The following is a 23,136-nucleotide window of genomic DNA, read 5'->3' on the forward strand; positions in this document are numbered from 1 at the left end:
TCCATGGCAACAACTTGAATATGTGTGTGTGTTGCATAGCTCCTGCAACTGGTCGAACTTTATACTGTACAGCCAAGTGAATGATAGTGGCTGAATTGCATTTTATCTGCAGCAGTACTCATGGTTGTGCTGAGATGTTTCTTTTTTCAGAAATATGGAGCATGCTTAGTGTATAGTCAGCACTCAGAGCTGAGTACTTAAAATGAACAATCAATAATAATTCTCTCTTTCTTTTCCTCATCCCTTCTCACTGTTGCCCTCTCTTTCCATCATTCTTTTTTTCTGTCCCGCCCTTAGACACGTCTCCGTGGGTGAGGCCCACTGATCCAGAAATTCCTTCAAACCCCCTCAATCCCTTCCCCCTACCCTCTTCTCTCCTTTAGACCCCGTCGCCTCCACTTTATCCACCATGACTTCCACAAGCCAGCTGTTTGGCTTGGCTGAGGTGGGGCTGAGGTGTGACCAGGAGATTGAGAGGAGATATGAGATTGTGCCCTCTGTGGTCTGCTCCATGTGCTGCCTCTTTGGAATCATCTATTGCTTCTTTGGTAAGTGATTAACTAAAAAGAAAGAAAGAAAGAAATCAACATTAATGAAAATTTTAATAGCAGTTTCTATCTTAAATATGAAGCACTTTGAACAGCCAATTATATTAGTTTATGGAAAAAGAGAGAAAAAAAGACAGCAAGGTTACAAATTGCTGGAAATGTCAAAGTAAACCTCCAATATTATAAAGATAGAATCATCTTAAAATGTATCCAAGATCAATATATGACTTTCTTTCATCCATTATGCTCTAATTCTAAGTTACCTCAAAGCAACTCTCTTGCATACAGACTAGAGCCCTTCTGTGTGGCCATCTGCCAGCAGCAGTAATAACAATGGAAACGTTGCGAGTCAATTTATTTTTATGTACAAACGCTGATTAAAAAATTGCTAAAGCATGGTGCCAAAACCCCATGAAATCCCTACTCATCATTTTCAGTTCATCCTGCTCTGCTGGTCTATGTATATTATTGATTTAAGGGCACTACAGTGTAGTTCTCTTGTTTCTGACTCTGTGAGTCAATATTGAGTTCTCATACAGCAGCAAAGACTACTGTGACTTTAGTGGGTGTGTGTTTTTGCTTCACTTTGGTGAATGAGTTGCACTAAAACATGGCGAACACACAGCGTGGACTGAGCTCAAGTAAAATCCAGATATTAAAGCGATCGCGATCAGACTAAAACATGCTGTCATTCCGCTTCTTATTCTAAGTCATGTTTCTTTTTCTTTTAACTAAAAGTTGTAGGAATACTGATTTTTTTTTAAACTTGCACAAAGTTTTGCAATTAATAAAAAGTGCCGTGCCAAAAAGGCAGCAGACCTCCTGTTGTGTGTTTTTTTTAATCTCCTCTGTGTCTTCAAATGTCTGGACTCATACTGTATGCACAGGTCCATTCATTAAAGAACGAAGTCCTTATTGAGGCTTAGTTTTGTGCTCAGAGAGAGAGAGACTGCATTTTATTGGATCATAAGTGAGGGGTCACTCTAATTAGTTTGGATGCAAAGTCATTACAGGAATGTGTAATCAATAAATAATCAGGGTAAAGCGATCTCCCTGTTTATCTAAAGGAATGATTAATGTGAGAAATACTCACTTGCAGCTATTTTTTTCATTTAAGTGCCGGAAATTTTCATCTTCTCTGCTTTCTGCAAGTTAATGATAGTTTGGCACGGCCTGTAGGAATGAATACACATAAGATCAAATGCATAGCCTACTAAACTGGGATTTTTCTGTACTTTCTGTACCCGAGAAGACACTTTTCTTATGCATTTATTGATATTGATGTGATGTGATATCCATCAACCTTTCCACAATGATTTCTTTCTTCCATAGGAGAGGTGATCTTACTTTTGCATACAGTGTTTTGTGTACAGACAAATGAAATCACACAACACAATAAAGGAGTAATTCCTCAAATTCACAGGTGTGTATTTAAGCCTGAAACGTGCAGCTGCCGGTGAAACAAAGAATTTATCCAACATAGATATATTTTCTGGTATGAAATCCTTGAAATGATTTAGGTTTTCTTTTTTTTTTTTTTGGTAGTCTTGCATGGTCAATATCCAGTCAAAGAAAACACATGAAATTGGAGTCAGATTTAGAAATGGTCTGTTTGTAAGCCGGTGGAAAATCTATTTTGACAATGAAAAAACAAATAAACAAAAGATAAACTACTGTCAGTATTTACAGGAAACACACAGTGTCAATTTAGTGACTGAAAAGCAGAGGCATGTTTATTTTTGTGGCAGGTCTCATTACATATGTATTTTTAGGAGGTTTTTTTCCCTTTTTAACCTGAATAATTTGAAGCAAATTATATGATTTACAAAAGTTTGCAGAACACAAACTTGTGTATTGAGCCATATTTCATGCTTAAAAGAAAAAAAATATTATTATGCGCCTGATCTGCATTTGATTGTTGCCACTAGGATAGTAAATAAAGTTTTGGTGCTGTAGGCAGATCTATAGGATTTTAAGCAGAGAAGCCCCTTGTCTGGATTAATCCTGCAGTCGATTGGAGATGTCAGGTGCAATCAGGGAGCAGCTGCCCCAACCTGCAAGAGCCCCAGAACAACCTGTATGCTGTTTTTTGGATGAATATTGATGTATGTTGAATATGTTGAACCTCTGAGAAGACTCGTTGCGTGCAAATGCACAAGGAGGGATTGAGAGCACATAAAAAGCATTAACATTCACTGTATACACCAGTAATACACTAGTGTGAGTCAGGCTCCCTGGGATTTTTTTTTTTAAGAAATTTGACAGCAAACACATAATGTTTCTTTTATTTAAAAAGGGGTATATCACACTGTTATTCAAAGATATTGCAAGAGCAGACTTTTGGCGTTTTTTTGGGAGGGGCAAATGACTCTTCTGATCAACCTAAGCTGAACCACTAATTGTAAGCATAACTCCTTACTGGTTAGTTATACAGTTCAATTTGAAAGAAATGTGAAAACAAATTGCATTGTGATCCTTGTTTTGCAATCTTAAAGCACTGCTGTAAGATTTAAAGTCTCAATTTGCCCATCATTTCTTTATATTTTCTGACAAGGAGCCAGACTTTATTGTATTGTTTTTAAAGTGGCCTCGAGTGATAGTTCATTAGGCTTTCTAAAGGTCTTTTAAAGCTTTTAACTGAAAAATGGCTGTTTTTCAGTTCATTCTAAGTACCTTTTTATTTATTTACATCTATTTTTTTTTAACTTAAGACTGACCAATGAATCTTTCAAACATAAAAAACGTACCTAATTCAAGGGAGGAACTGGTGTTGCATCTACAGATAAAGCAACTTGTTACTTATTTAATGTGGGATCATTTTGACAAAGAATGGAACAAAAGGCATTCAGTATCCAAAGAAGAACTCTGAATGTCCTTCAAGAAGCCTGGAGAACTTTTCCTGAAGACTAGCTCAAAACCTTTGAAATGTGTATAAAGAACTGCTGCAGAAGTCATCACTCTTTTTTTTTTTAAATGTCACATTCATTTAGTAAGAATCCAAAATGTGATGTCCTTGTTTCAAAATTTTTGCATACGGTACAGGTACATGTTCTTATTTTTATATTAGGATAAAAGTGTATACTGTTATTATGCTGCATGGTGCTGGCTGTGATCGAAGGTGTCACCAAAAATCGTTTCTTACATCCTGCCAAAAAAATCAACAGCAAGAAATAAGAGACATCAAATACACGACAGCATAATTTTACTTCAAATTCTTTACCTCCTCAGTCCTACTAGTCTGTTTGTCTCTCTGTTTGACTCCATGCATTGTCACTCTCGGAGCTATAATCACTCTTCTGCAAATGAGATGCAGAGCATATTGTTGATGTTTCTTGGAAACCCCGCAGTCACATTTGAACAATATGAAGAAAACCGTTATCAGCAGGAAGATTGATTCTCCCTGCTGATAAAGTCCTCTTGGTACTGCAGAATTTAGTTTACCTCCAATGAGTTAGGAAGAAAGGGTTAGCTGTCATTTATTTGAGTCAGAATTACAAAGTTGTGGTGGAAATGATGAGTGATGTTATTGGAACAAGATGGATGAAGCAGAGAAAAATGTCGAAAGACATGCGTGAACAGATGGGAGGGTTTGATGGAGGGAAAGTAGGGAGAGCAGAGAAGAGGAATGAAGGGAGTGGGAGGGATGGGAAAAAGGTGCAGCAGCAGAACTGATGAAAGGATAGCAGCCTAATGAAGGGAAAGAAGAGGAAAAGATGGCAGAAGTAAAGGAAAAACAATTTATTTTAGAATTTGTTTGCTGATTTATGGGGACCATCAAATATGAAAGAATATTGTTGCGGATTTGTGACAGCTGCTGACCAAACACATTTTCTGCTAGCTGTAGATGTTATGGAAATGCTTGAATTACTCCGTGTCAGGACTTGTACCCCTTGAGGCATTCTGTTACAGAAGAAGTGCAAACAGCTGTGATGAATACAGTGGCTTTCACTGCACACAGCAACTGAAAGGTATCTAGGAAAACACACACGACAGAGGGGAAGGAATAAAGGAAGCTACAAGAAGTGTGTCAAATAAATGAGGTATGGTCACAAGGGGGGAGGAGCACGGATGGTGGTTAGGATGAGAAGAGGAGCATTGTTTGACTCAGCTGTGCAATGCCTGATTACACAAAGATAACAATCTGACGTTGGGTCCCCTCGAGACAGAGCCCAGTCAGAGAGACGGAGCTACTGAGTCGACATAAAGGGGGACACAAACGTTAATAAACATAGAAACAGGACAAGGAGATTTAAACTATTGATAAGACGAGCCTTTAATCTTTCAGAGTATTTTTTCTTTGTTTTCATTGAGTTAAAACACTTTAAGATGGAAAGAAAGCCAAGAAGGACAAGAGGGAACATATGGGGGGAAAGAGCAGCTGTTCTATTCAGCGAGCCTGCTGACTAATGAATGTGGATGACCTTTAGTAATATGATGATGATCATATTTTAAAGCAATTTCATAAATGTTTATAGAGCGAGTTTATCGCTTCTCACCATTCTGCGGAGAGGAAGTGCCTCTCTCTTTCTTGCCCACCATAGCGTGGTTGCTGTTTATCATTATTTTTTTTCTCTGTTCATTATGCTTTCTCCCTGGCATATTTTATCTTTTCAAATGAAATACGATAAGATCCTTTTAATTTCAAGAGCCATTTGCAAAACCACAAACAGCGTATAGTTAATCACTGGGCTGAATGGAGAAAACAGTGCGGTGTAATTACAGAACCAAAGCAAAATGTTAAATCGGGAAACAAATACCTGTGGCACTTACTGCTGATATACACTAATGGTTTTTACTGTTCCATTAAAAATGTAATTTTGTTCTGCCACAGTCATGGCATCATCCATCCCATCAGCAGCTGTAAATGTTTATGTCTCACTAAATCAATGTTCTTTAAAGTAGTCTATAGCTTTTAGATTTTTCTCACTCACAGAAATATTAAATTAATGTAATCATAATTGGACATGTTTTTTTGACTCAAGTATAGGATACCAGATTTCAGTTTAAAAAGGGAAATTGTAGACTTAATTAAACTAAAACCTTGAGTTTTGTAAGAAAACCTGACGAGATGGAATTTCATGCATCTCTGGACCTCTTCTGCTGCTGTTTTCAGATTGCTCACACTTCATTGATGTGCACTACACGTGCTCCATAGTTTCAAACTGAAGACCCCTGAAGTTGAACTGTACTGTTGCTTTTTGTGTCTCATCTTGTCACTTTGATGTGTTTAAATTCTGTGTTTTTTTCCCCTCAGGCTTGTGTGTAGATTTTATGCATTTGTATGCTGGTCATATCTTCACATTGGTTTATTTTCCATCTGTCCTCCAGGCTATCGATGCTTCAAGGCCGTGTTGTTTCTAACAGGCCTAATGTTTGGCTCTGTGGTCATCTTCATGCTATGCTATAAGGAGAGGGTGATGGACACTCAGCTGAGTGTGGAGGCGTCCGTGGGCATCGGCCTGGGCATCGGGACCCTGTGTGGTCTGGTGACGATGCTGGTTCGCAGTGTGGGGCTGTTCATGGTGGGCCTGCTGCTGGGCCTGCTGGTTGGAGTTGCATCACTGGTGGTAATTTGCCTATTTTTAAGAATTATGTGTGTAAGCCAAATTATTAAACAATACATGCATTTGATATATCAGTATTACTTATATTGCATGAATAACACTGGAGCTAAGGATAAGAAAGTAGTTTTCATTGTCTATAGAGTAAAGGTGTATAAATTAACTGCATGCCATTACTATGTATCTGTAATTTTTGTAAAATAAACTATACATGAAAACATGACATTGTTAACAAATCCATCATGCATGTTTAGATATTTTCCTGGAACAATCCACACAAAAATGTCCCGGGTTATTTTTCCCATGATTCTCCCCTCCAACAAGTTTCATGAAAATGTGCCCAGTTGTTTCATTGCAATCTCAGCACCAAAATTTAGAGGTCTATATTTGTCCATGTGCCACTTCTGCAGTGAGTTTTGAGGAAATGTAGGTTTTGTAAAATTGTACAATTGTAGGGTTATTTTTTTTCTTAACTCTGAAATAGCATTTAGATTATGATCCCAAATTGATTCACATACAAAAAAGCAAAATGGAACACTTTTCCTGTCTCTCTTAGGTCATGGAGGAGTTCTACCACCCCAGAACAGTGTGGGTTCCTCTGGGTATTCTCTTGGGTTCTGGGACACTATTTGCTGTCCTCACACTACAGTGGCAGCGCTGCTTTGTCACCCTCTCCACTGCCACATTTGGCTCTGCCATCATAACCGTAACCGTGGATTATTTTATAGAGCTGTTCGCTTTGGTACACTACGTTTATGAGAGACTCAAGGTAAGAACATCAGGGTATGCTTCTGTGCATCTTTCCGAGTACATGTTTGTGAGAAAGACAGATATTATAAAAGTTATTAAAAAAACTTGTTTGTTATGGAATATGTAATTCTGACATAGTCCATATTCTGAAACACATATTCCAGTGATATGTGTGTCAGACTAAAAGGAGATGTAAAACATATTTTGAAAAAGGGTGTGTTCTTTTTGTTAGTAGAAACAGGACTACAAATACTTTTCTTCAAGTGCGGAATGTCGATAAAGGCCTTGCCAGGTCATATCAATTATATTTATAGAGCATATATCAAATAATTGCCTCAGCTGGCTTAAAGACTTGCACTAAGTCTGCACACCCTCTGTGCTCAGGCACTTGGCAAGAAAAAGCTTACAGAAAAAAATCATTAAAATTGGGAGGAAATGGAGAAGATAAATTCTTTAACTGATCAGCAGTTAAGGATATAACTGACACTGGAACTGTATTTTTTGCAGGTGGATCCCAAGAAGCCAGTGTGCTGGTTTACTTGGGTGATCATGGGGGTGTGGCCTGTCCTGGCACTCCTCGGAGTGCTGATTCAGTGGAAAGTCACTGCAGAGGGATTTTCTCACACAGAGGGTGAGTGTTATTGCTTTATACACAACTAAACTCACCAGAGCAGACTGAGAATCTATTTCAATGTTTGTGGTTTTTTGCATCTTGCCAGAGTAATTTCTGGCCAAGTTTAAGTTTGTTATTCATTTTGTTGTCCTCAAAGCTTTTTTATTTATATAGCACCAAATCACAACAACAGTCACCTAAAAGCACTTTATATTATAAGATAAAGACACTACAACAATAGAGACAAACCACAACAACCAAATGACCCTTTGAGCAAGCACTTGGCAACAGTGGGAAGGAAAAAACCCTTTTAACAGGAAGGAACCTTCAGAGAACCAGGCCCAAGGAAGGGCAGCTATCTATCCCGACCATTTGGGGGTGATGAGGCAGTAGGTTATATAAAATAATTTTTAAGTGAATAATATACTATCCATTGTCACAGCATGTAATCACCAACAAAGGCAGACGTCACGGATGTTGGTTTGGCACTGGCGTTTTGATCTGCGTCACTATGTTAGTCTTGCCTTGGTAAACTTGAGCTTGTTCAAGAGATTTATTTAGAAACTTCTGAAAGGTTCATAACTTTTCAGAGATTTTAAAATGTTGTAAACCATTAGGTGACATAATTACGTACTGTATGTGGATTCTCAGAGATTAGTATAATATGTAAGATGAATGCAGAGTGTTCATCTCTCTCATCTGCAGTCATACATGGCATTTTGGAAAATGCCATGTATGACTGTCATCAAGGAATCCCGTTTAAGAGAACTACATATATGAGTTGTGTATATGAGTATATGGAAATCAGAATATCTCTCCAAGTCATGAAGTATTTGCTAGTTTCAAGCTCTTGAAGAAATTGTTGGAAGTATCATTCTCTCCACAAAAACTTTCAGTAGCTGTCTACCAGACATATTGTAGTACGAACAGACAACATGATGGCAGCAGTGTGCATTGCATACACAGTAGGCTTGTTTGAAATAGCCAGTAGCCTGCTGCTGCAGCCTCAAAATCTCACGCTGTTCATCAGAGTGGTTCACATCATGGAAGTACAGATCCTTGCAGGAGACTTGATGTCTCTCACACATTAAAGGGAATTTGATTTCTATACACTGTGTAGATGTTTTTGGACAAATCTGAGAAGGAAGAAGTGGATTTGTTTACCATGAAATAAAAGAGTAATTCAGATCTCTGTAAACATATAAGACAACCCTTCACTGGATGTTGCCTTCTCTCACTAGTCATGGCTAGGGATGGGTATCGTTTAGGTTTTATCCGATACCAGTACCAAACCGGTACTTTTGAAACGGTGCAGGTGCTTAAACGGTGCTCGAACCGGTGCTTAAAGAATGGAGAACACACACTTTGTCCAAAAACTTCTCATGTTTAGCTGTTTTTTTGTAAAAAGATAATAACGTTAGCCTTTTCTGCAGCTATAGGGGATTTATGGCATCACTCTTGGCTGGAAGCAGTGCTTAATCAATGGAAAAAACACCAATTTTGTCCAAAAACCTCTCATGTTTAGCTGTTTTCCACTTTTTCTTTGGTCATTTTAGCCTTTTTGGCCATGGTGAAGGGAGTATCTGCCATCAAACAAGAAGACAGCCGCATGTAACTACGACGGTGTTTGCTAGTTCACCTTACGTGCATTAATGTAATAACGTGGTTAGCCTACTCAACGTAAATAACACACGAACAACATTAAGCTACTCACGCAGAGAGTCATCATTTCTGCTACACTGGCAGGGCTAGGGGCCAGGACTCTCCTCTTCAGGTTTTTGGGGGATGTTGCTAACTCCGGGTCCGATAACAGGCAACCCACCCGCAGTAGATGTGGCCGGTGTGAGGTCTCGCAGCAAGCTATCAAATACGGCGCATTTCTCGGCTTTTAACAAAATGCTATACGTTGCCAGGTGTTTCATCAGATTCGAGGAGTTACCTCCTTTGCACAGTATCACCTTAAAGCAGGCTGCTGAGTTTGCATCTTTTGCTGTAAAGTACAGCCAGACTTTGACCCCTTTGCCTAGGGCATTTTTAATCTGTAGCTCTGCTCTAAAATAATCTACATACCTGGGCACGCCTACTACGCTTGCAAAGGTAAAATGATTGGTTAGAATCCAAAGTGTATGACATTTCAAGAAAAAAAAAGCACCGAAATAAAGCACCGAAATGTGCACTGCTTTTCGGTCTGGTTACTACCATTTATGTCAGAACCGACACCGGTACCCATCCCTAGTCATGGCTCAGATTTCCCTTTTACCCATTTTCCCCAGTTTACCTGGTTTCTTTTTTCTAGCACAGTCAGAAGGAGAATCTAGTTGTCATTCTGGTGGCTACAAAACCCACATCATCATAGTACCCAAGCCCTGGCGCCATGGCAGTTTTCTTGCACTGTCATAGCTGAAAGTGCAATTATCCATCAGTAGCAGTGGGCCATAATGGGAATGCCTGGAAAGAGGTCTGCTCCCTTATGCCCTTGCTTCTTTCTGCTACCTGGTACACAGGCAAATTATCTGCTTGTCATGAAGACAATCTCAGACCTCATACAGACCTCCAGATGTTGGTAAATAAGAAACTAACTCCATCTATTAACTTTTAAAATGCGAAAAAGCATTAGGAGGAGGGCAGTTTCTGCATTATTTGGTTAAGTGCTTTCTGATAGGTATCAGGCAACTAACATCTGTTGTGGACTCTTGATACCTCGGTAGGATTTACCATTGGTTCTAATTGCTCTGGGAAAACCTCCTGCTTTACCTGATAGCTGAAATCTCTCTTAAGATACTGCCTCTAATAATAGCACCCCCCAGGATTGATTTTAGTGAACAGTGAGTGACTTATGTGCACCATGTTATCACTGGAGAAGATGGATGTGCAGTTATTTCAGTGACAGATTCTTGTTTGACACCTTGTTGGGTCAAGGGTTAAGTTTTTTCCTCTCCCTTAGGACAGTGCAGCTGAAGCAACATCTCTGCTAACTCTGTTATTTTATATTTAGCACATGGATAACATTAGGCAGACACAACGATTGTATGTCCTCCACAAAGGACACTGACAGGGCATGACCCTGTCAAAACAGCTTCCGTCTCAGTGCGCGTGCAGTACGTTAACACACAAGCTTGCATTGTAGCAGAAGCAAAGTCTACAAATTGAGCTTGTGCTCAAATCACAAGAGCCTTATCTTTGTCCAGAGGGATGGCAGTGGCAGACATCTGTGTATCAGTATCGTAGATTTCTTCATGCGCCTTCATTCGTATTTGCACAAGATATTTGAGTCACCCCCTGACTCAGTCAGTTTTAAGTGTGCTAGACACCCAATGACGCGCTGTCAAATCTGGCACATTAATGCACGTGGAGTGTTGGTCTAATCCCATCATGGATTAGTGAGTCTCATGGTGTGTAACGTCACAGTTCTCTGCTGTGTCACGTGTGTTGTGTGAAATAAACCAAATTTTAAAGTGCAAATTTAATGAAAATGCATTTATCTGAGAATGTTATGCTCGTCATTTCACAACTCACTTGGTTTGATCTGCTACTATTTCCCAAGGTGGAAAGTAACAAAGTAAGCATATTTTGTTACTCTACTTAAGCAGAATTTTCAGGTACCTGTACTTTAATTTTACTCCACACATTTAAACACAAACATCTCCACTTTTTACTCCCTACATGTTAATTTAGGTTTTAGACATTTGATGTAAGTAATTGTTTCGCATCACAGCGATTTGAACCTAAATGGAGGGAACACAATCCTAAAGGCACTCCCATTGGTGCATCAATCACCGGTGCTTATCACACACAAACAGACGAAAGAGGAATAAACATAATTTACGCATTTACAGCCTTTCTGAGGTTAAAAAAAAAAATCCTGGAATGATTTGAAAAGCTGTTTTTGGTACAGAAGGTTGTTGTTGCAGTACTTCAGCACCTAGCTAGCGCTGCAGCAGAGGAGTGAGAAAAAAGGGAGCAACATTTTTAAGTGCAGTCATTTCTTACAGTTCAACAAATACCAGGAAACAGCCAAAGTTTTTCTGTACAGTTTGTTACAAGATGTGTCTGTTAGCTAAAGGTATAGCATCTGCATTTCACAGACAGAGAAAAGCAGAACAGGAGAAGAAGAAGAAGAGAGTTGTTTTTTTTTTAAATTTAAGAATTACTCAGTGTTTCTTTGATAAACTTGTGATTTCAATCGTACATGTAATGTTGTCATTCAAGTCAGGCTTTTTTTTGAACAGATGCATGAAATTGTGTTTTTATATTTTAAAATGTCTTGCAAATAACTTTGAGTATAATAACTTTGAGTTATTCAAAGATTCCATGAAAAATGCTGGTCAGTTTAGTGCAGACTACATTGTTAGTTTTCTGCGCTACGGTGGACTTGGGTAGGGTAGTTGTGGTGTTCATGGTCAGTGTTAGTTACATCACAGTAGCTGAAAGATGATAATCAGTCATGATGTCTCGTTAAACATTTGCTTATATCTTTCTAAATTTAGCTAAATCCTCAAAAATCAGCAACACAGGTCAGCTAATTACAGCCATAAACTAAATATAGTAAGCTTGTCATAGACATTACTGTGATTGTTTTCGCTGAACCACTACAGTTGATTTTGGGGTTTCCACACCTGCTGAATCACACTTTAACCCCAGACTGTCTCATTTTTCCTGTTTAATGTGGAGGCAAAACCACCCATCTGCAATGTAGGCAAATGCAAATAGAACTTTTTTTTTAATTCCCTTTGTTTTTCTCTGATTGTGCTCCACATAACAGCTGTGCAAGCTGAGTACTTTTGTTAGAATTTGAATTAAATTGAAATAAACTTTGTGTTCCTGTCAATCGCTTCATTGTGATATTAATATGACACAAGTATCAGTTAACTTGGCAAAAAAAAACGAATAAATAAAAGCAAAATAAATACATAGCCGGTAGAAATGTCCTCTAAAGAGATTTTTTAAATTTTATTACTGAGTAATTTTTCCTAGCCTGTGCTTTTTCTCTTTTACTCAAGCAAAGAAGTTGAATCAGTATTTTTTAACACAGGATTCAGTACTTCTACTTGTCATGAATAGATAAGTGATGAATATATGTACGTTTGACACCTCTGTTCCTCATGTTTCCACCTGAACAGACATTTCATCACTTATCTACTGCTTATTGCTGTTTGTTTACATTACACTTTCAACACAAGCTTTTTCCAACTTTCAAACAGCAACCAAAACCTTAATCTTATTCCACATATGTTAATTAAGGATAAAAGCTAACAGATAAGAGACACATTAATGAAAGTGTCTTATACTAATATATACCCAGTAAGTAAACAACATTCAATGTACCTAAAATTCAGTAACTTCAGTCTGTCAGTTTAGTGCCAAGATAAACAAACAAGTCACATGTTCCAGACTGCAACACGCTGAAATGTCTGAGCAAAAATGTTTGATTTAAGTACTCAACCGTGTCTAGTTGATGATAGGAGAAACATGTTGTGGTGAGAATAAAGCATGGCGGGACCACAGATCAACATTCAGAGCCATTTTATTCACACTTCTCACCACAGAAAACACCCCCACACACCTGAGTCCCCGTGTTTTAACTCGGCGGGCGTGATTACGGATGCTGTGCAGGTGCGTCCGCCCTCCCTGCACGGCAACGCAGACCACGCCCCACCACACATGGCAATCTATCTTCTTTGAAACTTGTAGTATAGATTTTGTCAAGGCTACTGGCCTGACAAATCCCAGCTATATGAAATCATAACCATAATGAGGATAGGGAACACTGTGTGTGCGGGCATCACTCTTGTGTGATTTTGTGCAGGGTGGATTCTGAATATACCGACACTGGTGTTTTCACCAGAATGTGTTATTGACGCAGCCTGCCTTAATCTGTTCTGAAGGCAGCCACAACACAGATGGCAAGATCACACATACATGTCTTCAACACAATATGTGAATGCAGCAAACAAACACAATACACCCAAACAGACAAGGGCAGAGACAGAAACACTGCGGGTTAGAATCTCATTCACTGGCTCACTCGCTCGCTCATACCTCAACTAAAGGAAGAACAGACACATGCATATACATGCAGCACACACTCAGCCATTTGATCTTTGCCTGTGTTTGACTTGCACCGTCATACAGTGACTTAGAAGAAGTCACACATGTCCTCAAATAATGAGATTAAAAAGCAGGCTACTGCAGCTTCCAGTCAGAGGGTGTGGGCTCAGAGATAGAGGAAGCTTTTCAATGCTATTTTCAAAACTGTGCAATTGTGAGGGGAAAGAGACCTAGGAATAAAAGAAGTAGATTACCACATAGTGTTTCTTGTGGAGAAATAATATAAAACCAGACCATTACATGATGACCATTCTTCCACGTTGTTAAACAAACAAAAATATGGTTTACTGCTATACAGGGAGTGCAGAATTATTAGGCAAATGAGTATTTTGTCCACATCATCCTCTTCATGCATGTTGTCTTACTCCAAGCTGTATAGGCTCGAAAGCCTACTACCAATTAAGCATATTAGGTGATGTGCATCTCTGTAATGAGAAGGGGTGTGGTCTAATGACATCAACACCCTATATCAGGTGTGCATAATTATTAGGCAAATTCCTTTCCTTTGGCAAAATGGGTCAAAAGAAGGACTTGACAGGTTCAGAAAAGTCAAAAATAGTGAGATATCTTGCGGAGGGATGCAGCAGTCTCAAAATTGCAAAGCTTCTGAAGCGTGATCATCGAACAATCAAGCGTTTCATTCAAAATAGTCAACAGGGTCACAAGAAGCGTGTGGAAAAACCAAGGCGCAAAATAACTGCCCATGAACTGAGAAAAGTCAAGCGTGCAGCTGCCAAGATGCCACTTGCCACCAGTTTGGCCATATTTCAGAACTGCAACATCACTGGAGTGCCCAAAAGCACAAGGTGTGCAATACTCAGAGACATGGCAAGGTAAGAAAGGCTGAAAGACGACCACCACTGAACAAGACACACAAGCTGAAACGTCAAGACTGGGCCAAGAAATATCTCAAGACTGGTTTTTCTAAGGTTTTATGGACTGATGAAATGAGAGTGAGTCTTGATGGGCCAGATGGATGGGCCCGTGGCTGGATTGGTAAAGGGCAGAGAGCTCCAGTCCGACTCAGACGCCAGCAAGGTGGAGGTGGAGTACTGGTTTGGGCTGGTATCATCAAAGATGAGCTTGTGGGGCCTTTTCGGGTTGAGGATGGAGTCAAGCTCAACTCCCAGTCCTACTGCCAGTTTCTGGAAGACACCTTCTTCAAGCAGTGGTACAGGAAGAAGTCTGCATCCTTCAAGAAAAACATGATTTTCATGCAGGACAATGCTCCATCACACGCGTCCAAGTACTCCACAGCGTGGCTGGCAAGAAAGGGTATAAAAGAAGAAAAACTAATGACATGGCCACCTTGTTCACCTGATCTGAACCCCATTGAGAACCTGTGGTCCATCATCAAATGTGAGATTTACAAGGAGGGAAAACAGCACACCTCTCTGAACAGTGTCTGGGAGGCTGTGGTTGCTGCTGCACGCAATGTTGATGGTGAACAGAGTGTCCTTGCAAAGAAAGGTGGCTATATTGGTTGCTGATTTGTTTTTGTTTTGTTTTTGAATGTCAGAAATGTATATTTGTGAATGTGGAGATGTTATATTGGTTTCACTGGTAAAAATAAATGATTGAAATGGGTATATATTTGTTTTTTGTTAAGTTGCCTAATAATTATGCACAGTAATAGTCACCTGCACACACAGATATCCCCCTAAAATAGCTAAAACTAAAAACAAACTAAAAACTACTTCCAAAAACATTCAGCTTTGATATTAATGAGTTTTTTGGGTCCATTGAGAACATGGTTGTTGTTCAATAATAAAATTATTCCTCAAAAATACAACTTGCCTAATAATTCTGCACTCCCTATAGATACTGATGCAAAACCAGGTAGAAAGATAGATGTATTATACATGTATAGTATTTATTTCTTCTGTTGTTTCTGAATAAAAAATAATGCAAGAAAAAGGAACAGCACTCGGAGATCAAATCCTCTAAACTGTTCTGCAATTTTAAAGAAACTGATCTGTATCAGCAGTGCAGGTTAATGGATTCTTTCTTTGACCGTGCTTTACCTCTCCAACATATTTCACAAAATGTGTCCTAGCAGCTTTGCATAAAAAATAGGTAAACAGAAAGACAAACAAGCAGCGCTGAACACTCACCTCTATCTCACCTTATGCCTTGGTGAAGTAAACAAATTATAACCATGAAATTTTTGAGAGATAGAAATTAGAACTGTTTGCCCCACTCCCCATGCACATAAAAAATATATATATATTACTATCATTATCATTAATTTTTTTATTATTAATTTTTATTATCAAACGTAGATGTCAGCGTTACATCTACATTACACAAACCTGTGCATTACTTGTACACAGTGTATACGTTGCTGACATTTTGCTACATAATTCTGCACTTTGGCATCATTGGAATGTGCTGTCATGCATACCTGTAAATAAATACTAATGGAATAGTGATGCCTGAATACTTTCTCTTCGACCCAGTATCACAGCAAAGCATGTTAACATGATATCGGGTTGTTGTCTTACACAATGAATAAGAGGTACACAACAACTGGGGGAGCTTTCTATAACAGCTTTCTAATAGTGTGGTAACTGTGCAATAATAAAGAAGTAACAATACGGAATAGCATCTTATTACCAATAAATTACCAAAGTAATATCCAAACAATAACCAAGTGATATTGTATCAACAGTGGTTACACTGAATACGGTTACAGTGAGATGTATGCGATTGGGTAACAAGGCACCAAAAACTAGGTAACGCAGTAGAAACAAGCAAATACCAATAAGGCAAACAAATTAGTAATAGTACCATAGTATTCTAGTATAACATCATATATAATAGCCTGCTAGCAATAAAATGCTAATATTTGGATGCTTGATTATTTTATGTTTATAATAATAAATTAACATTAGTTGATGCTTTATGATATAGGAATGCTATAAACATTTTATAACACTGGAATGCATCCAACCGTATGCCTTCTGCAGTCTTCTTTGTTTGACGGTAACAGAGTAAATACTGTGGCTTAATCATGTGGAAGCACATGTGGTAGTTTCTGTTCAATAACCAGGAACAAATAAAATTTTAATCTGCATATATATGAGTTTTCATTTGTATCACATTTGCTACATAAGCCATATTTTTGCAATTTAGTCATTAAAAATGTGTCATGCAATTTATATCATTTTTTTGAGGTTAAAAAAAAGTCATTCTGATGATGCTGAAGTCTCATAAACTCACAAAAACACATGTATCAAATATGACACACTGGGCTTTAAAGGGTTAATATCCTATTAAAGCAAACTTCAAGTAATATGATAATTATTCTTAAAGCATGTGTGGAAGTTACCACATTATTACTGAGCTGTAATGAAAAGTCCTACTATTATTTGCATTACTTAACGTCCACAGCATGTAATCTTGAATTAACTTTTTTCAATTACTCTTTATCTGCTAAAAGATACTCTGCTGGCAGTAAACGGAGGATGAGAAATTGTGTGGAGGAGAGAAGAGAGAAAAGTAAAGAGGAAGCAGGTGTACTGGGGGAAGGGCAGAGTGAGGATAATAAACTGGGGCACAATGGGTAAGCTGGGCACCCAAGTGGAGCTGTGAGGAAAATCATCTGTCAGCTGACTGAATAGTGTGCAGAACAGGGCCATGAATGAATTAGCTCGCACATGTTTGACTTGTCTCGACTGTTTTTTTCAGGGGGTTTTTGCCCCTCTGTGTAGATACTAATTGAATATGCACCGATTCACCTATGCTCATCAGGACTGTCACTGACATAGCCTCTCAATACTAACCCCAAAAGCATTTTTTTGTTACTTGAACCTAAACTCTGAAGAACCTTTTTAAAATAGTGGACCCCCCCCCCAACACACACACACACACACACATACAGAAGCATGTGGCCAGAGGGGCCTGACGTGGGGAGATCCAAGGAAAAGAAAGGGGGGTATTATTAAGCAGTTTCCTTGCCAGATGGTGCCCTGTTGTCCCCATGCATGAAGAAACAACAATAGACCTCTGAACACTTACACTTACACACGCACACATAAGGCAGCTGTTACCAGTACAATACATCTGTAATGGATAAATACTGGAGCTCAGATAATAAATATTACACAGATAGTGTATATCTAACCACTGAATGGAAATGCCTACAAACACCCATGCTCAAAAATACTCCTATGTGTAATGGACGGTGAAGCAGGATGGTTTACCGACATCCTTTTCTGGACAGGGTGCAAAAATAACACACTCACCCACTCACAATATGTCAGGAGATTGAACAGCTCAGTATAAGTACATGCAGAGAGGAAAATGATTTGTCTGCCAACAGACTGAACAGAATAAAGGAAATGAGCAAATTGGCATCAGTATTTTTACTTTTTTTTTTTTATAGCCTCCGTTCAAAATAAACCTTGAGAAAAGTTTATCATCTGCATTTAAAGCTATTTAAAATATTTGTACAAGCCCTTACCTGATTAAAGGCCTTGCTTGTATTCCTTACCTTGGTAATTTGGTAAGGGCGATCGTGGCTCAAGAGTTGGGAGTTCGCCTTGTAATTGGAAAGTTGCCGGTTCGAGCCCCAGCTTGGATAGTCTCGGTCAATGTGTCCTTGGGCAAGACACTTCACCCGTTGCCTACTGGTGGTGGTCAGAGGGCCCGGTGGCGCCAGTGTCCGGCAGCCTCGCCTCTGTCAGTGCGCCCCAGGGTGGCTGTGGCTACAATGTAGCTTGCCATCACCTGTGTGTGAATGTGTGTGTGAATGGGTGGATGACTGGATATGTAAAGCGCTTTGGGGTCCTTAGGGACTAGTAAAGCGCTATACAAATACAGGCCATTTTGAATCTGTCTGTTCACTTGACTTAATCACTTCTCTTTCTTAGCAATTGTTTCAATGTCTCACTGTGGGATGGGCCTCCCTCATATTCCTCAAAAGGATTTATCTCATTAAGTCAGTCTTGATTGGCTGGTAATGGCAGTGACCGTGTCAGGCAGAACCACCCACCCTTAAGTAGCTTTCGCCACTATGCAGTCAATATTCAACACACCTGAAAGATAGGCTAGCTAGGCCAGGGGTGGGCAATCTCAGTCCACGAGGTTTTTAACCCTGCAGGTTTTAGATGTGTCCTTGAACCAACACAGCTGATTTAAATGGCTAAATTATTTGTTTTGTTTTGTTTTTGTAAAAAAAAAGAAAAAAAAGTTAAATGGCTAAATTAGCTCCCTCGTGGACTGAGATTGCCCACCCCTGAGCTAGGCCCTGATTAAGGGGTTGTCATTCCAAGACATCTGTGCGTACACTTTACTTTTGTCTGGTTCTACACACTGGAAAGTGTAGCCCAAACAGTACCACTGTAGGTCTTCACTTCTATAAGGGGGCTACTTGCTGATTGCTGGTGCTTGCTTGAGATGAGCTTGTCTGGCAGTACAAAAGGTCTCCATATCCGAGAGTGAGACATCAAAATCAATGTTCGGAATGAAAACTTTGGGTTATTTATGTAACCTCTGTTCTCACAGTAGCGCAAGTGAGATCTTTCACCAAATAATCCTTCTTGCTGGCTGAAGTGAGAAGAGGTGCTGCATCCCATAGCACAATGTCTCACTCATGCAACTCTGAGAACCGGGGTTACACAAGTACCCTAAAGTTAGTTTCTCTATAAAAGCTTTGCTGTTTTCTCTTTATCCTGAAGTCACTCCCTCTTCATTATCTATCGTTCTAATTTTCTTCTCCTTACCACTAATTATCAAAACTTTTTTTCTTTGACTCTAGTGGTTTTAAGTCGACAGCAGCGAAAGGTGCAGCTCATGCGGATTCGACAGAGAGAAGAGAGGCTGAAAAAGGAGAAGGAAAACAAAAAGAAGAAAAAGAGACAGAGCCAGAAAGCAGGGCACAAGCAGAAGACTCATTCCCATCACAATCACCAGCAGTACCACCACCCAGCAGCATCTCACCCTCATCACCAAACTCAGAGCTCTCAGCCTCCTAAAGTCCCTCCTCCTCCTCCTCAGACTGAGCCTGGCTACCACCGCAAAGCCAACTCCAAAAGGCGCTTTGATGGAGATGTGCTGTCTCCGGTAAGCTATAATACTGTATCTATTCTTAACAAGGTAATTCGATGAAAATCTGAACATCCTCAGTCCAGGTCATTAAAATGTTTGTGTTCTTCGGATTCTCTGAAATTAGATTTTGGATAAAATTCTACATTCAAGTCACAGTTTTAATTTGAGTAGAATGACATCAGTGTTCCACTCCGCACAGTTAAGTGACAAGTTCAGGACAAATAAGTGTAGGAAAAACAGAAACTGTTTTATTTATGTACAAATGCACTGCACAGCAAAATCTTTATTCTCTCTGTGCTAAACTCCTGCCAGAGGGCAAGTCATACAGTTTGACAGCCATTTTTGCTGATATCTCCAGGAATTTATTTAGCTGTACTTCTGTTAAGCGTGCACACAGTTCCTTCGGTGATCATGCCAAAGTAACGAAGAAAGCCTTGCAAATTAAAAAATATATATATATGTATACTTAACTAATTTTTTTGCTACAATAATAATAAACTGGGACAATGAAGAGTAGACACACAACTACACCAATCATGCTCAGCTAAACATGTGCCACTCAACACGACTGGCTCATATGTTCTTCCCAACTGCCAGCTTTAGCATTTCAGAACTCTCCCACACATTTCTGTTTAAGATTCACTAAGTGTCCTCTCCCTATAATGTCTGGCTAAACTAAGTGTCTGCAGGCTTCAGGTTCATATTTAATGTTAAGATAAGGGGTAATGATCCTCTTCAATGGGACTTCAGAAGAAAACTGAACAGGGATAAAAGTGTCACATGTCAGACTTTTCATTGAAGAATAATTGTACATGAGTGCAAGCTTTTGTGTCTTGCTGTATTTACATATGCCATATACCCACCGCAGCCCTTTATTTCCTGTCTGTCCACAGAGTTACATCAGGAGTTTCAGGGACAGACAGACAGACAGACGGGCGTACTCCCACAGTAGAATGATGAGCCGGTCTCGGATGGCTGAACTTGACTATGACTGCGGTTCTCAGGTGCCCCTTACAGCACCCAGTGGACCCCCAGTTCGCATCTGAGGCAGTTAATTGCACAGATCCACACACACACACATGTGCACCATCACAGGCTACTTCAAGACTCACTGATAAGGATAAGAAACCTAACCTAACCTAACCGTGCCAACCCAATCAACTGCCTATTAAGCCAACAGGAGCTCAAAGTGCTCCAGAGGTGGTGTGACCCACACTGCTATTCTCCTGTCAGACCCACTGAAGTATTTATTTGGTCTGTTTTTTCCTTTTAATGTCTAAAAACAGTGATTTTCTTTGTCGGAAGTGTGAGTCATCATATGTTATATTTGGCTTCTCTGTAATTGTACTTACATGGAAAACACTGGAAACAAGTGAAACGCTCTTATGCATAGTTAATTAAACTGTCTCTGTTGAACATTTGATACGAAGATTTATACTGGTTGGTTCAAGCCATACAATGTAATTTCTAGTGGGGAAGAAAAATCACTCCACAGGAGCCCCACATCATGTTAGAAAAAAATTGCATTAAAAAAATTGCCTTTCATCAAGTTAAAGTAAAAGAACACTTTACTCCAAAGGTAATTAAAGGATTAAACATTTTGACTTAAGGAAGCATCTGCTGTGAAAAATGACTGAAAAGCAACATAAAAAAATCACAGCAAACACTGAAACTCAAAGGGAGCTCTTCTCATTTAAAAGGTCATTCATGAAGTCTTTTTTTTTTTATCTTCACTGACAGCTTGTAAATTCAAACGTGGCAGCGCAAGGCCTGTACTGCTTCAACATGCAGAAAGAGACAAGTTTAGGTGTGAATTGGATTAAACGGTTTACACCAAAGACAATGTTTGTGTTACTTCTGTTGTCAATTAAGTGTCATTCCCTGCGCTGTTGTGATTTTCAAGGAGACTGTTTTTACATCTCACCACTTTCCTTGTATCCTCTATTCTATTGTCAGCCATTCCAACTACAGACCTGAACAGGATACTCATCTGTCTGCTCTTCTTTCCTCTCTCCATTAAACATTTCTGCAAGCGATGTGATTTTATTTATTAACAGTGCTCTTGTGTCCCTTTTTGCTCTTTTCCACAAAGCTTCTGTTAAAGACAAATAGCTGCTGTCCGATATTAATCATTCTGGAATTTGATTGATATAATGAAGTCTGAGAATAATAGGCAACAGTAAAAATGTTAAAAATAGTGTATTTTTGTGTGTGTGAGTGGACACATGAGCCCTGTGGCAATTGATGGAACATACCAAATACTGGCCAAGGAGAGGGGGGGGGGTTCCTTGGAATGTATGCGCAGCATGTTGTGCATACATTAAATTCTCTTTTCTTTACCAGTTGGTGAAAAATGGTATGAAAATATTTGAGTGAAATGTTAAGTGATTAAAAAAAAAGAGGCAGCATCTTTTTTTTTAAGATAAGAGAATGTGAAGATAAATGCGCCTGCAAGTGGCGCCCTCTGATGTTTACTTCTGGACCTTTTTTTTCTGGCCTTTCTATGTATGTGTGTGCATACGGTTCAAATGTACATGCATTTGTGTGTTACTCACTTTGAAATTGAAATAAGTTCCTTACATTAATATTGTTATACTAAACACTGAGACAGGAGAAGGACTCTGAATGCGAGATGTTAAAGTACAGAAGGAGAAAGTTGTTTTGTTTTGGGGGGTTTTTGGGCTTTTTTTTAATTAAAGCTCTCTGGAAACAAAACATTGTAGTTCATGAACACTATTTCTAGCAATGTTGCAATTCCTACTTAGGTTGAATATTACTATAAATGGAAGAGTCGGCAGTAGGAAAGGAACATTTTTTAATTAAATTCTGCCTCAATATTGTTTTTTTAAACTATTGTTTTATTATAGCTTCTTTTTTCTGAGGTTTAGGAAAACAAAACAATCTGACTGCACATAAATTATAAAATAAAACTTGAGGTATGTAAGTTAGTGCCTGGATTCAGCAAAATTTACAGTACTTTTAGGCCCGAGGACCAGGGATTTTTATCAAAAGCCCATTACTGCATGTTGATCATTGTGTATATGTTTCGATTGTGCTGTTGTCATGTCACAGCTCTGACATTTACACTTTAGTTTTCTGGTCCTGGGCTGATGTAGGTAAAAATAAAAACTCTCTTCCTATCTCCAGTTCTCTTCTGTCTGTAAAGGGCTTTGAAAGGCATTTGAAGCATTTTCCTCTTTTTCACATGCATTATGCCTGTTACATCAGCTTCCTACCTGCTGTTTACTGTTATTAAATGTTGTTTCACGGTTGTGGCAGTACACGTGTTATTTTTGGTTTTCTGCCTATACTTCACTCCTGCTTTGATCTGCTTTTGTGTTTTTATTGTAGTGTAATTCTAAACTAAACATTGCCCCTCCTCTTGCTTGTAATTTGGGGACGGAAATGAATAATTCTTTCACTGAACTTTTCTTTTATGTTGTTGTTTTTCTTATTTCTAATATTTTTTTTCATTACCTATTATATAACATTTCTGTTGAGAAAA

At 39.0% G+C, this 23,136-nt stretch overlaps 1 protein-coding gene across 1 annotated transcript in view; it reads left to right on the plus strand.

Annotated features, from left to right (window-relative positions):
• Window positions 1-22,484, plus strand: part of tmem198aa (transmembrane protein 198aa) — a 38,666-nt gene extending 16,182 nt beyond the window's left edge. The window contains exons 2-7 of the mRNA XM_026144083.1: window positions 298-548; window positions 5,877-6,115; window positions 6,666-6,878; window positions 7,367-7,490; window positions 19,342-19,646; window positions 20,525-22,484. Coding sequence (XP_025999868.1) covers window positions 410-548; window positions 5,877-6,115; window positions 6,666-6,878; window positions 7,367-7,490; window positions 19,342-19,646; window positions 20,525-20,677 — 1,173 coding nt within the window. The 5' untranslated portion in view covers window positions 298-409 and the 3' untranslated portion in view covers window positions 20,678-22,484. The remainder of the gene's footprint in view (window positions 1-297; window positions 549-5,876; window positions 6,116-6,665; window positions 6,879-7,366; window positions 7,491-19,341; window positions 19,647-20,524) is intronic.
• The last annotated feature ends 652 nt before the right edge of the window (window positions 22,485-23,136 follow it).

The sequence above is a fragment of the Astatotilapia calliptera genome, chromosome 16, assembly GCF_900246225.1.
Source record: "Astatotilapia calliptera chromosome 16, fAstCal1.2, whole genome shotgun sequence".
NCBI classification, from domain to species: domain Eukaryota; kingdom Metazoa; phylum Chordata; class Actinopteri; order Cichliformes; family Cichlidae; genus Astatotilapia; species Astatotilapia calliptera.